This window comes from Mytilus californianus, unplaced genomic scaffold, assembly GCF_021869535.1.
Source record: "Mytilus californianus isolate M0D057914Y unplaced genomic scaffold, xbMytCali1.0.p SCAF_6, whole genome shotgun sequence".
Lineage (NCBI taxonomy): Eukaryota > Metazoa > Mollusca > Bivalvia > Mytilida > Mytilidae > Mytilus > Mytilus californianus.
This window is the reverse complement of record NW_026262712.1, coordinates 102,354-117,753: the sequence shown is the minus strand read 5'-3', so window position 1 is coordinate 117,753 and position 15,400 is coordinate 102,354. Positions and strand designations below refer to the sequence as shown.

Genomic DNA, 15,400 nt, shown 5'->3' with positions numbered 1-15,400 from the left:
TATAATGTAGGTACTTACGTAATGAACTGTATCTGTATAATGTAGGTACTTACGTAATGAACTGTATCTGTATAATGTAGGTACTTACGTAATGAACTGTATCTGTATAATGTAGGTACTTACTTAATGAACTGTATAATGTAGGTACTTACTTAATGGACTGTATAACGTAGGTACTTACGTAATGAACTGTATAATGTAGGTACTTACTTAATGGACTGTATAATGTAGGTACTTACGTAATGAACTGTATAATGTAGGTACTTACGTAATGAACTGTATTATGTAGGTACTTACGTAATGAACTGTATAGTTTGTAGGTACTTACGTAATGAACTGTATAATGTAGGTACTTACTTAATGGACTGTATAATGTAGGTACTTATTTAATGGACTGTATAATGTAGGTACTTACGTAATGAACTGTATAATGTAGGTACTTACTTAATGAACTGTTTAATGTAGGCACTTACGTAATGAACTGTATAATGTAGGCACTTACTTAATGAACTGTTTAATGTAGGCACTTACTTAATGGGCTGTATAATGTAGGTACTTACGTAATGAACTGTATAATGTAAGTACTTAAGTAATGAACTGTATAATGTAGGTACTTACATAATGAATTGTGTAATGTAGGCACTTACGTAATGAACTGTATGTTTTGTAGGTACTTACGTAATCACATATCAAACTTGTTTGCTGGAGCATTTGAAGAGAGAGACAAAAGACCAATAAAACCTGTCATCCCTAAAGCTTCATCTTCACAAGGTTTGTTCAGGTTACTGTGCAATTTATTTTCTATCAAATAACTAATACCAAATTGTTCCTTAACATTATACAGCACAAATAAATATAATATTTTCTTTGGGCAATTTATAGTTTTGAAAAAATTGATATACTTCAAAATGGAATTAAATTTTCTTGTATAAGAAATTTTATAAGATTCAAATTTTCTTTTAAATGTTTTGAATAATCTTGCTCTGCACGTGAGGGATCATAGATTTATTCTTATGAGGAAGATCCCAGAATGGGCAGGTTAGAGTTTCTTTTTCATATCTACAAGATAATTTAAAAAAGTCCAATTTAAATATTTAACTGCCCAGACCAATTACCATTCCTATGATTGATGCCATTTTATTAAATAAATACAAAGTATTGGAGCATCTTTTTCTACGCTCATAGCTCTTAACTCTTAATTTTATTTCAAAATCAAGTTCATCAATTTTGTTTACTATAACAAATGTCCATTTAATATTTAAACTATCTGTTATAAGCTTAATCAAAATGCATAAAGTCATAATTACATTCTATATCCCTGAATGCCTATTGCAAGATTTCCATATCATATTAACCTTCTTTTTCTATTTATAAATGTGAATAGAACAGCAAATCATTTTCAAAATGAGAAATTTCTTGTAAATATCTGTTTCAAGTCAGGAATAAGGCAATTGAGAAGTTTCAGTGTTTGTGGAGAATAGACAGTTTTGTTGAATAGTTTGCATACTTGACTTTTGTGTGCAAGTTACATTAGTTACAAATATCTTAAGACGTATAGTTCACTTTGTAAGCTTACAATCATTTTTTATTCTGCATACTACTATCATGACTAAAAGTGTAAAACCACCAAAACATAGTACGTCACATCTGGTTTAATGCAAAATATTCAGAAAAAAACATTCCCTATAATTTTACAACAGGGGTTCAAATTAGCGGTGGTCCGAGGTCCATGGTCCTTTATTTACGTGTTCCAACCTTCCCACCGGTAGTTAGATACACCCAATGGACTTTCATATTTTTGCAGGTTAAGAAGATACAAAAGCATTTTGAACAAAAACAATCTTGAAATATGCAACTTTACTAAAAGGAAACTTTTGTATTTGCCTAAATTCTTCACAATTGATTTGATGTGAAACATTAGTCTTGACCGGTTGTTGTACAAGATCTCGGGAAACTTGAAAATATAATAATAAATCATAACCAGTAAACGGTATGAGTCGGTTTGGTTTTGGATTGACCCCTTCCAGAAGAAACCCTTATGAAATAGGGGATAGAAAGGGTTTGATTGGTGAAATAGGGAAAACAAAGGAGGGGGGGGTGATTGATTAAACGTCTTAAGTATTGCAGCCTGAAAGACAGGATCTGACTAAAGACCAAAAATATTACAGGGAAAACAAAGAACATAAATTTTTCCCACAAACATTGAAAGGGATCGTGCCGCGGTTCATTGGACAACAAAAACTAAATTGTAATTGATACCCAAATTTAATTAAAATTAAAACTTGACTCCATAAAAAAATCATGATGAAAAATTACCACTTAATATCTAGATATGTCTTGCCAAAAAAAGTGATTAAAAGAAACTGACCCCAAGTTTGAAAACGAAGTTGAGCTGTTATCTGACACAAAGTTAGGCAAGTGTTCTTAAGCAGCAATTGAAACAAAACCATTTATAAAGGTACAAAGTGTTATTTAACACAGCATATAGTGTTGGAATAAGGGGAAGCCTTTTTCTGGCTGAATTTATCTGAAGAAATTCAGAAAACAATGAGGTTAATGTAGTAAGATATGATGAGTGATTTGTTATGATAAGCATTTTATATTTTTATAAATTTAATTTTCAATAAAAATTAGACCTTCTAAGAATAATGGAGGACCTTTAAGTATCTTTGGTCAAAGGTCCTGGACCTTCCATTGCTTAAAGTAAATTTGAACCCCTGTTACAATTGTAGGGAATTAAGCCTGCATTTCATTGCAGAAAATCAGAACATGTTTCTTAAGTGTTACAAAGCATCATTCTTTTTTAATTTGGTGTTGACTTTTATGTATCATACTATATGGTATACACTATATTTATAGTGTCTAAAAATAGCAACAATCAACATTCAATCTATCTAGGCGTGGATCAGTTTGTAAATCAACTGATGCAGTTACTACATTAAATTATATAAGTGCCTAAGAATGTAACTTTAACACACTAATGAGTGTTATAAAATTAGTTGTTATATTTTATATTATTCACGCAATATTTCGCTAAACAAATTAGCTTCATCAGGCGCGTGCAGCCAACCAGGTAAAAGTTAGATGAAGCTAATTTGTTTAACGAAATATTGCGTGAATAATATAAAATATAACAACTAATTTTATAACACTCATTAGTGTGTTAAAGTTACATTCTTAGGCACTTGTATACACTATATTTATATATATATGAAATTATAATTTTTTTGTTTTTATTAAAAAAGATTGATGATTATATATATATCACTACAAACCAGTAAAAGTCTGAAATGGCCTATATTTGTACTCGACTGTACTGATTTTTACTCGACCAGTCTGAATTGGTCTGAAATTTACTTGATAATACTCGACTGTAGTCTGAACCATACTTAACAGTCTGAACTTGTACTCGACCTTTACTCGACCAGTACTTAACCATTTTATTTTCGTCTGAACCATGCTCGACCTAGTCTGAACCATGCTCGACCTAGTCTGAACCATACTCGACCTAGTCTGAACCATACTCGACCTAGTCTGAACCATACTCGACTAAGTCTGAACCATACTCGACTAATTCTTAACCAACCTAGACCTAATTTTTGTATCTATCTATTGTATTTCATCAATTTAGGAACTGTTTTTAACAGCTATTTCCCCTGGCTAGAAATTTGAACAACAATTTGAAATTTAAAATGTATTCAATATGGCATTGAAACCAAAATTTCACAATAAACATAATATAAATTCAACACCATATTTATCAACACTTACATATATATATCACCTTTAAAATAAAAATAAAACAAGCTGATCAAATAATCTCAAAACTGAATTGTGACTAATATTTTAAATGTATTCAATTTTTTTTTAATGTTTCAGATATATTTTATGGTTACTGGACAATTTTCACCATTTACCTAAGCCTTGTATAGATTTATGGTGTCAGTTGAGTTTAGTTAATAATGCAGTGAACATTTTTTTTAATTAAAATATATTTAAAATAGTATATAAAGCAACTTAATAAATTTTAAAAATCACACCTTTGTTTTGTAAAACCAAGAATTTTATATAATCATGATAATAGAACTTCCATAGCAATCCTTGATAACCATTTAAAAAAGGAAATGTGTTCCAAAATTGCAGAAAAAATTTATTTCAATTAAATTTAAATAACTTTTGTCAAAATTAAAGACATGGCATACAAGAAGCACTTTAATAAGGTTTAATTACCTCAGTACATGTGTGTTTTACAGGTAAAAAGAAAGCCCTTTTTTCTTAAACTCGTGTATTACTTATCTAGTGAATTCAAAAGGCCTTGCGATTTAAGTTTTACAGGATGTTGCAATTTTTAATGAATGTTAATTAGAAATTAATACTCTCTGACCAGGACCCCAAGGGTGACTGGGGAATAGAAGTATGGTCACCATTGGTCTTCCTCCGACCGGCAGTAAAACCTGTGCTAAAGTGGGGCGTCCGTTTGGCTGTGCGGGATGTACAAATTTGCAGCCACGTCCGGTCAGAATGGGGACGTAAAATCCGATGCCTCGTGTAAAGAGAGTGCCACGCTCTTTGCACGTTAAGAACCCTTGCAACAACTCTTTGAGGGGTCCGTAGGTGACCTGTTGCAAGGCTAAATTTCTGTCCCTATCCAATATACCCTCATTTCCCGTGGCAGTCTAGATTTCTCCGACCTTAATCCCTTAATCTATTACAGAACCTACCTATTGTATTTATTGTGAACTTGTTCTCGTCCTGAATATGCATGAAATATTTGCCACTGGACGTTAAGCAACCAACAATCAATCAATCTCTGACCAGGTGTGATCTTTTTAATGAGTTTGCCCCAAGCAGGAGGTATTACTTTATACTTTACCACTAATCAGAAGAAAATTTTTGATCTATTTCTTTAATTTTTTTATCCCTTTTTGATATATATTATATATAATATATCCCAAATTATATTAAGAATAGATATATTTCTAATATAAGGTTAAAACAAATTCAGTGATTTTTTGGCTGTTGTTACCTCATTAAAAAGATAATTATATAACTATTGTATGTAACCATGAAACCTATATAGTTTTTCTTTAGGAATTTAGGAAAATTAAGTTTAAAAAAAAAGAAAAAAACATGCCAAACAAGAAGCACCTTAATAAGGTTTTATTACCCTCAGTAAAGGTGTGGTTTTTAGTTAAAAGAAAATCTTTTTTTTAACAAAACTCTAAAACTTTAAAATTAATATAATTAAATTATTGTATAAGATAATTTAATTTAACTATCTCTATTTGATAAATCTGAGAATCATTTAAGGATGTAAAAATATGTTTTTATATATATTTTTATTTTATTGTGGCTGTTGTCATGTCAGAAAAAGAAATTATTTCAACAGCTAAAATTAAAAAAAGTATAGGTTTTTTGGTCAAGTATGGTTCAGACTGGTCGAGTATTGTTCAGACCTTTGGTCGAGTATGGTTAAGACTGTAAAAATTGGTCGAGTACAGGTCGAGAATGGGTTAAGACTGTTTCAGACTGGTCGAGTAATAGTTCAGACTATTTTCAATGGCAAAGATAAGAGTCAAGTACAAATCAGTACGGTCAAGTATGGTTGACTGGGGTCGAGTAATGTCGAGTAACATTCAGACCAATTCAGACTGGTCGAGTAAAAATCAGTACAGTCGAGTACAGATATAGGCCATTTCAGACTTTTACTGATTTGTAGTGTATATAAATATAATAAGAAATGTTTAAGGGGAAAATCCGCGATTTTTGTCTCGCCTTGACGGAGTCAAAAAGCGAGACATAGGTATGCTGTTTCCGGCGTCAGCGGTGTCAACAGTGTATTAGTTTGTGATAAGGTCTAGTTTATGGTGAACCACTAGTGATAGGTCAATGATATTTGGTATGCGGTTGTATTAGCAATGGCATATCTCATTTCCACGGAGATTATTTGGCCCCACCCCCTCAGTCATGGTCTATTCACTTTGAAACTTTTGCTTAGTTTACATGTATTAGAATGTGATTAGGTCAGTTTAAGATGAACCACTAATGTTAAGTCAATGATATTTGGTATGCAAATGTATTGGCATTTGCAAGTTTCATTTCCATCGAGATTATATAACCCCACACCTTCATTATGGTTCATTGACTTTTACATAGTTTACAAGTTAATGTTTGTGTTTAGGTTTGTTTAAAGGGAACGACTTATGAGATTTCTGTGGTATTTGGTATGCAGTTGTATTGGCATTGGTATATCTCATTTCCATGGAGATTGTTTAGCCCTGTACCTTCAGTCATTGTTCATTGACTTTGAATATTTGCATAACTTACATATTAAAGTATTGCTATTTTAATTTCAACATTTGCATTATCAAAATAACAAACATGACAAATAGGCGAGACATATCTCTGTGTTAACAGTTTATTTACTTATCATCTAAATATGTTCCTCATAACATAAAAAAACACATTCACAAAGTTTTGAATTTATATTCCCTCTAATAACGGAGAAAATCAAGTATTTGTAACTTTTTTGGTTGACTTAGGTCATCGGGTTGTGACGTTTTAACCTGATTTAATGAATGATGGGAAATAATAAAATCAGTTAAAGTATTAATTGCTTACCGAATTTTTCCGTAATTAATAACGCGCAGATGACCGTTTCTCATAGCTAATAACCATAAAAGAAGAATGAAAGAAAATGAACATGTGTAACATTTTGCATTGATTAAATAAAATATCTTATGGTATATATTTGCGATTTAATTTTATTTAAATATTTATTGAAGACAGATTATTTATTGATATTGAACTGAAAATATTTTTCCTTTTTATTTACCTTAATTATTTCATTTCAACGCAAAGTCTGTGTGAATAGAATGTGTCTGTTATTTCGGAAAGACATTGTGTATTTCTTGAATTTGTAAAACAATTCGTTTATTTTACCCGAGGGCAATTAAGCTTCAAACGTAAGCTTTAACAGGTGTGAATATGTTGTCATTTTGAATGGATTAACAGAAATAGCCGGAATGGCGAGTTAAATACAACGAGATTAAATATCCAATGACAATGAGAAAAAAATAATTGTATGATTTCCTTGAAATAAAAAATCAAATTTTTTTATACCAGCAGTGAATAAAACTAAAAAAGGAAAAATTTTCATTTACATTCTCTGCAATTAACATAAAGATTCAAATATGAAGAATAAATGAATAAAATTCATGCTATATTTCCCTAAATTTAATAGAGTGATACCATTGCATCTGTGTTTAATTTAGTTTACCAGAATTCTTTAACTTGTATTTCGATGTATAAGTAATAAAATTCAAATAGCAATCACCTGGAGATTATTTCTCGGGGGAATTTTTTTATTAAATAGAATGCTGATTATCATTTCTTTCATTAAAGGGTTAGCATTCAGTAGAAATTTAGGCTAAATAATTAGCTGTTGAACAAGTTAACTCGAGATCAAAGGAGTCTAATTTTCCTCATCAAATAAACTTTTATTCGCACATCTTTTTTTATGAATAGAGCGTGTTTGTTTTTATATGAGGTGTTGTAAGTGGTCCATCAATATATCTAAATGTCTGCATGGTATACTTAGTTTTTAGTGGTTTTGTGGGTGTAAATTCAACATGGTTATTCGAATAATGATATATTTTTGTATGCAGATTGAAGGATTTTAGGGATTCTGTAGTATCAATGTCTCGTGGTCGTATCTCTGTCAATGATAGGTTAATTCCTGTATTTTGTACTAAGCCATACGTTACTATTCGTCATAGGTGTGTTAGTTTTTAAACAAAATTTGAATAATGATATTTAAACTGAAGAATCTGAAATCTATATGATTTATGTGAAAAAATACAGAGTACAGGGCGGGTGGTATGACACCAAGTCAGCCCAAACCTACCTTAATTATAAATCATAGCCTCCTTACTTAATTTAATCCGAAATTAAGCTTGTCAGATATAAAATAATACAGCGCTTTTGCTTAGGACTAGATACGGAAAATATCATTTGCTAATAATCCATGGAAAATAGTAAAACATATATTTCCGATTGTGTTATAGTAGTCTCAGGTATAAGCACAAAAATAGAGTTGTTGTGTACTCTTAAACACAGCTATTTTGACTTTGAACTATGAGAGAATGTATAAAAGTAATCTTCTAATTCTCCTACATTTATTTGTTTCATAAACTTTGTAAAAAAATTTTAAAACGACAGACTATAGTTATTTAAAAAAAACTTGTTCTGTATGAAGTTAATTAAAAAAAGCTAGTCAATAGGTAGAAACCATGTCTAGTATAATTCTTTTTTATGCCTGTAGCGGAGGGGGCATTAAGTTTTCCCCTTGTCTGTCTGTACGTCTGTACATCTGTCCGTATGTCCCAAAGTTGGTTTCCGTTCTCTAACTTTAGTTTGCCTCAACTAAATGTTATGAAACTTATACACAATGCTTATTACCACAAAAGGCAGATCAAGTTTGAATTTTGGTGGTGTCACTTCAACTGTTCTCGAGTTTATTCTAAATCGAAACAAGCTGCACATGTCCTGACACCAGACAGGCTCAAAATGTTCTGAAACTAAATATGCTTAAATTATTCTGAAACCAAGCAAGCGTTAAATTTTCAAAAACCCAACAAGTTCCTATTGTTTTGAACCCAAACCAGCATGAAATGTTCTGAATCAAAACAAGCCCCAAATGTTCTGAAACCAAACAAGATCCAAATATTCTGAAAAAAAGAGAACCATTAAATGTTTTGAATCCAAACAAGGTCCAAATGTTTTGAATCCAAACAAGCATCTGATGTTCTGAAACCAAACAAGCTCCAAGTTATCTGACACCAAAAAATTATTGTTCTTAACCCTAAAACGCTCCAAATATTCTGAATCTGAACAAGCTGCAAATTTTTTTATCATTGGTATATGAACAATATTGTCAAAGTATCCATGGTAATTAGACAATTAGGCAATTGACATATGAATTGTCAAAGCATCCATGCATGGATATTTTAAACTTAATGTAAGGCTTAGTCCACAAAGTTTAGGGTCTATCTAACTCCAAAAAGAAAAATCAAGATCAATTTATGTAAAAAAATGATTTTATAATGATTGTTATTCGATTTGATATTTTGAGGTTTTCTTTTTCCTCAGTACAAAAAAGTATTGAACTGATATCAAGAGCCAAGAGACCGCTGATACTTGTAGGAAGTCAAGCTACATTACCGCCTGTGCCTGCAGAACAATTAAGGAAATCTTTAGAGGTAATTACATTTTATAGAACTAATAGCTAAAGCCAGAAGACTCTGATAACTTGTGGGAAGTCAAGCTATATTTTCTCCTGTGATTGCAGAACCAATAGAAAATCTTTAGAGGTATTTATATGTGATAGAACTAATATCTAAAGCCAGGAGATATCTGATACCTGTGGGAATTCAAGCTTTGCTATCCCATTTACCTGCAGAACAATTAAGGACATCTAGAAAAGTATTCATTAAAGGAATAGTAGAAGACTTGATGAGTGAATTTAAAGAAGAACTCACAATAAAAACCAGTTTAGGAAAAGCACTTAATTATATTATATCTATTAAAGACTGCAAAAACATAGGTAGAAGTAAGCAATTTTAAACAACATTGTATTGCCATGATCGCCATATGCTTACTATTACTGAAAGCAAACTAAAGTAAAGGACATGTCAGACTTTATCATGGTATCTCCTTTCTACATTTAGAGTAGATTTTTGTATAGCTACCAGTGTAGAAAGACATGATCTTGTTCAATGTCCAAGGTAAATTTTTCTACATATCATACAATAATTAAGATAAAATAAATGCTGAATTACACAGATAAGTTATATTGAAATGAGCAAGGAGTAAGTGGGTAAGTAAATTTGATTCAGTCAAAGAAAATAAGCTCAATAAAACCTTTACAAACGACTACAACATATATACAAAACATCACAATCAACACAGATTTGGACTTAAACAAGAACACATAAGCATGAGAAAATTCATGATATCTTGCAGTACATGTATAACAATAAACCTCATCTATAATTCTATTCATCCCAAAAGATGGATAATTCCTTTGTTTATGATAACATGGATGAAGAGATTTTGTATGAATACCAATGAGACAACTTTCCATAATTAGCGTTTGTTTGCTTTATGAAATGTTAAATGATGGAAGCTAAATAAAACTTTTTTTCAATACTCCAAGTGTAATTGTGAATGAAGAATGGCTGTCTTGCCTCTTGTTTTCCCTTTTCAGAAAGAAAATTATGAATCTTTACTATTGAGAGACATAAGAAAGCAGAACAACAACTCCAGTTCATTTCTTATATGTTTAAAAACAGATTCCCATTTATCCACATAAACTGTGGCAAAGGCAGTCGGACTGTCCATACATACATATGATATGTGTATAAGAAAGAGAGACATTCTGCTTTGTAAAACAGTTCACTAGATTCTGTTATTGTTTACAGAAAAACAGAAGTAAAATATTCCCAGTTCATGGGATATAGTTAGTAAGAGAAAAGTTGTGCTGATACAGTCTATTTAGAAATACTGATTATTAATGCATTCATATAATTTTATCTACATCGAGTACATGAATAAAATGGAATCTCCCTGTTATCAGGGATGTGAGGCATGAAGGAATTTCTTTTCTGGTCCAGGTGTGAATGATTGTCATGTTAATGTAAGTTTTCTCAGAGAAAATCTGTAATACAGTTTAATTCAAATGTATTGGTCAACAAACTGGCAATAGATAAGAAAAATTAGGTATTCCTTCTCAATGGAGGTATGGCCATGGTTAATCTATAAATAGGGTCCAAATCAATAAAATTTGTGATTTTATTTTATAGAAAATAGGAATTCCCTCTCAATGAGGGAAAAAGCAATCACAAATCTAATCTTCATAAATATTTGTTTGTTATCCTTCTTATAGAAAATAGGGATTCCTTGTTTCCTAGGCGGTATGGCCAGGGGACTTCTAGGTCAGTACAGTCCAATACAACCCAGACAGAAGAGAGGAGAAGCTCTGAAGGAGGCTGATGTAGTTATATTGGCAGGTTAGTTTAAATAAATCTCCTTATAGTAAGATTAAGTAATTACTGCCATTTTTACTAAAGCTTCTTTGTAGTGAATAAAGTTTATTGTGAAGGGTATTCATCATATTCACAATAAACTTTAGTCACTACCACTTTCATAACTTCATTCTCTGTACAATGTTTAGAAACTTATTGTTACAAATACCTACTTAAATCAATGCACACTTATAGCTATCATCTCAGTTTCATTAATGCATAGCATAACAATGTAATACACTGATAGCTATAATCTCAGTTTCATTAATGCATAGCATAACAATGTAATACACTTATAGCTATCATCTCAGTTTCATTAATGCATAGCATAACAATGTAATACACTTATAGCTATCATCTCAGTTTCATTAATGCATAGCATAACAATGTAATACACTTATAGCTATCATCTCAGTTTCATTAAAGCATATCATAACAATGTCATACACTTATAGCTATCATCTCAGTTTCATTAATGCATAGCATAACAATGTAATACACTTATAGCTATCATCTCAGTTTCATTAATGCATAGCATAACAATGTAATACACTTATAGCTATCATCTCAGTTTCATTTATGCATAGCATAACAATGTAATACACTTATAGCTATCATCTCAGTTTCATTAATGCATATCATAACAATGTAACACACTTGAAGTTATCATCTCAGTTTCATTAATGCATAGCATAACAATGTAATACGCTTATAGCTATCATCTCAGTTTCATTAATGCATAGCATAACAATGTAATACACTTATAGCTATCATCTCAGTTTCATTAATGCATAACATAACAATGTAGTACACTTAAAGTTATTATCTCAGTTTCATTAATGCATAGCATAACAATGTAATACACTTAAAGTTATCATCTCAGTTATAGCTATCATCTCAGTTTCATTAATGCATAGCATAACAATGTAATACACTTATAGCTATCATCTCAGTTTCATTAATGCAAATCATAACAATGTAATACACTTAAAGTTATCATCTCAGTTTCATTAATGCATAGCATAACAATGTAATACACTTATAGCTATCATCTCAGTTTCATTAATACCTAGCATAACAATGTTATACACTTATAGCTATCATCTCAGTTTCATTAATGCATAGCATAACAATTTGATACACTTATTGTTATCATCTCAGTTTCATTAATGCATAGCATAACAATGTAATACACTTAAAGTTATCATCTCAGTTACAATAATGCATAGCATAACAATGTAATACACTTTAATCTCAGTGTCATTAAAGCATAGCATAACAATGTAATACACTTAAAGTTATCATCTCAGTGTCATTAATACCTAGCATAACAATGTAATACACTTAAAGTTATCATCTCAGTGTCATTAATACCTAGCATAACAATGTAATACACTTATAGCTATCATATCAGTTTAATTAATGCATAGCATAACAATGTAAAACACTTAAAGTTATCATCTCAGTTTCATAAATACATAGCATTAAAATCTAATACACTTAAAATTATCATCTCAGTTTCATTAATACATATCATTACAATCTAATACACTTAAAGTTATCATCTCAGTTTCATTAATGCATAGCATAACAATGTAATACACTTATAGCTATCATCTCAGTTTAATTATTGCATAGCATAACAATGTAATACACTTATAGCTATCATCTCAGTTTCACTTATAGCTATCATCTCAGTTACAGTAATGGATATCATAACAATGTAATACACTTATCGCTATCATCTCAGTTACAATAATGCATATCATAACAATGTAATACACTTATAGCTATCATCTCAGTGTCATTAAAGCATAACATAACAATGTAATACACTTAAAGTTATCATCTCAGTTTCATTAATGCATAGCATAACAATGTAATACACTTATAGCTATCATCTCAGTGTCATTAATGCATAGCATAACAATGTAATACACTTAAAGTTATCATCTCAGTTTCATTAATGCATAGCATAACAATGTAATACACTTATAGCTATCATCTCAGTGTCATTGATGCATAGCATAACAATGTAATACACTTATAGCTAGCATCTCAGTTTCATTAATGCGTAGCATAACAATGTAATACACATGATACACTTATAGCCAGTCACATACTTTTCAGACTGCTTCCTATTGGAAAAAATGAAATGGAGAAATGGTCCTTTCTAAAACTTTCCATTGTCATCAGAGGTCTTGATGGCATTAACTTGGGCACAATCCATTATAAGACAGTTAACTCTAAAATACCCTCTACTTTGATGATCAGTCTGTATCTGTCATCTCTTACATCTAAACCAAACAAATTGCACCTAAAATTTTCAATTACATACATTTCAAGTTCTCAATATTGACGAATTCAGTCAAGGATAATATCTTGTAATAGGCTTGATGCCAAAAAGAAGATGAAGATACTCTTTCCAAATTGGTTCAAGCTGTGAGGTCGTTGATACAAATTAGAATTTAAAAACTGAATGGGTCTATAAATACACATGCTACATAGATCTTTAAAGACTCAAATATTGCTACACAGATGTTCTTCCTCCTTGACAAATATGTTGTTGTCCATGTCAATAAAGCCCTTAAGAATATCGTTTTTGTGTGTAAATCACATTACATAAATTGCTTGTTAGTGGAATAAGTTTTGACAATTCAATTAGAAACACCACATATACCCTCACAACACTTGTCAAAGAGATATCCTGAATATTCATAGGTGTCTTCTCTGTTTCTTTGATATTTCAATCAAAGAGGAGGAACTGGATCTTTCTTCACTATATTGGATACCTTAATTACATAAGTATCCTTACACACAATGTTATATTTCCTAAACTTTAAAGTGCTCCACTAAACCTCTTTCTAAATTATTAAAATCAATTTTAACAGCAGTCAAAGCCAGGTTTCAGAGTAATTGTCAAAGTAACTACTATAGGGATGGTGTGAATCAGATGTGGATACTAAAAAATCCCAAAGATTTGTGCGGATTGCACACAATTTAGGGCTCTTTCCTATTGCAATAACATTAAAATATTTGACTTTTTCTACCCTTTACACAATCAATCACCATTCCAAACAATTTAAAAGAATAGGTTCTGTTGTGAAAATGAATGCCAGCCTAGATACGAATATCTTGTTTTAGGTAGAGATAAATCGTTTTGATAAAAATAACCACTCAGATGCAAAACATTTCTGAAACTGACATTATCAACATGCTTGATTAATGATAAAATTCATATTTGTTACGTTCAGAGGACATGTTTTTTTTTCAACAAACAATTGGTATTTCCATGAGAACCGACTGTACTGATCTTCCTTTTTGTTCAATATTTGTATGAGGCAAACTTTCATAGAGGAGCTACTAAGGAAAAATGAAAAGAAGCTTTACATATCTTTTAACTTCATGTTCCGCTATATAGATGTCCTCTCACTGAATAATTCAAAGTTTGGTGAATTTGTTGAAGGCATCTATTTCATAGCACTTGGAATAAAGGATACAAATAAACTTATCATAGGTACCAGAATTGAAATTTTGTAGGCCAAAAGCATGTTTTGTCTACAAAAGACTCTTATATGCCGCTCAAATAAAAAAAAGTTAAAAAGGCCAAATAAAGTACAAAGTTGAAGAGCATTGAGGACCCAAAATTCCTAAAAGTTTTGCCAAATACAGCTAAGGTAATCTATTCCTTGGGTAGAAAATCCTTAGTATTTCGAAAAAATTACATCTAGAAATTGACTATACTGGTTGGGTGAGAACAAAACTGTACCACAAAAAAAGATGATGTCAGCTTTCCAATGGTGAACTTTCTAAGTAGCAACATTCCAGCAGCACCCTCATATGGAGTATATATCTCCCATTTGATACGATATTCCAGAGCTTGCAATTCCCATCATGTGTTTCTTGATAGAGGGTTGCTGCTTACAAAGAAATAGATTCATCATAGATACCAGGATTGAATTTTCTTATGACAGGCATGTGTTTCATCTACAAAAGACTCATCAGTGACGCTCGAATGAAAAAATGTAAAAAAAGGAAACTATTAAACCAAGAGATGCAAGTGGTGTAGTGGACGTCATCACCAGCTTGTTGACTGTTATGGAATATTTTTTTCACAGATGACGACGGATCCCATCTTCTTTTCCTCTACCGAATTAGACTAAACACCTGGTTTGTACTTACATGAGCAACACAACAGGTGGAACCTATGGAGCAGGATCTGCTTACCGTTACGGCTCATCGTAGATCACCTTTGGTTTTTGATTGAGTTTGTTGTGCTTAGTCTTTATATGTTTTATATTAGCTGTAGTTGCTGA

At 31.2% G+C, this 15,400-nt stretch overlaps 1 protein-coding gene across 1 annotated transcript in view; it reads left to right on the top strand.

Annotated features, from left to right (window-relative positions):
• LOC127706956 (2-hydroxyacyl-CoA lyase 2-like) overlaps positions 1 to 15,400 on the top strand; it is a 68,167-nt gene that overhangs the window by 28,308 nt on the left and 24,459 nt on the right. The window contains exons 8-10 of the mRNA XM_052211688.1: positions 671 to 771; positions 9,151 to 9,260; positions 10,946 to 11,069. Of these exons, the coding sequence (XP_052067648.1) occupies positions 671 to 771; positions 9,151 to 9,260; positions 10,946 to 11,069 (335 nt within the window). The remainder of the gene's footprint in view (positions 1 to 670; positions 772 to 9,150; positions 9,261 to 10,945; positions 11,070 to 15,400) is intronic.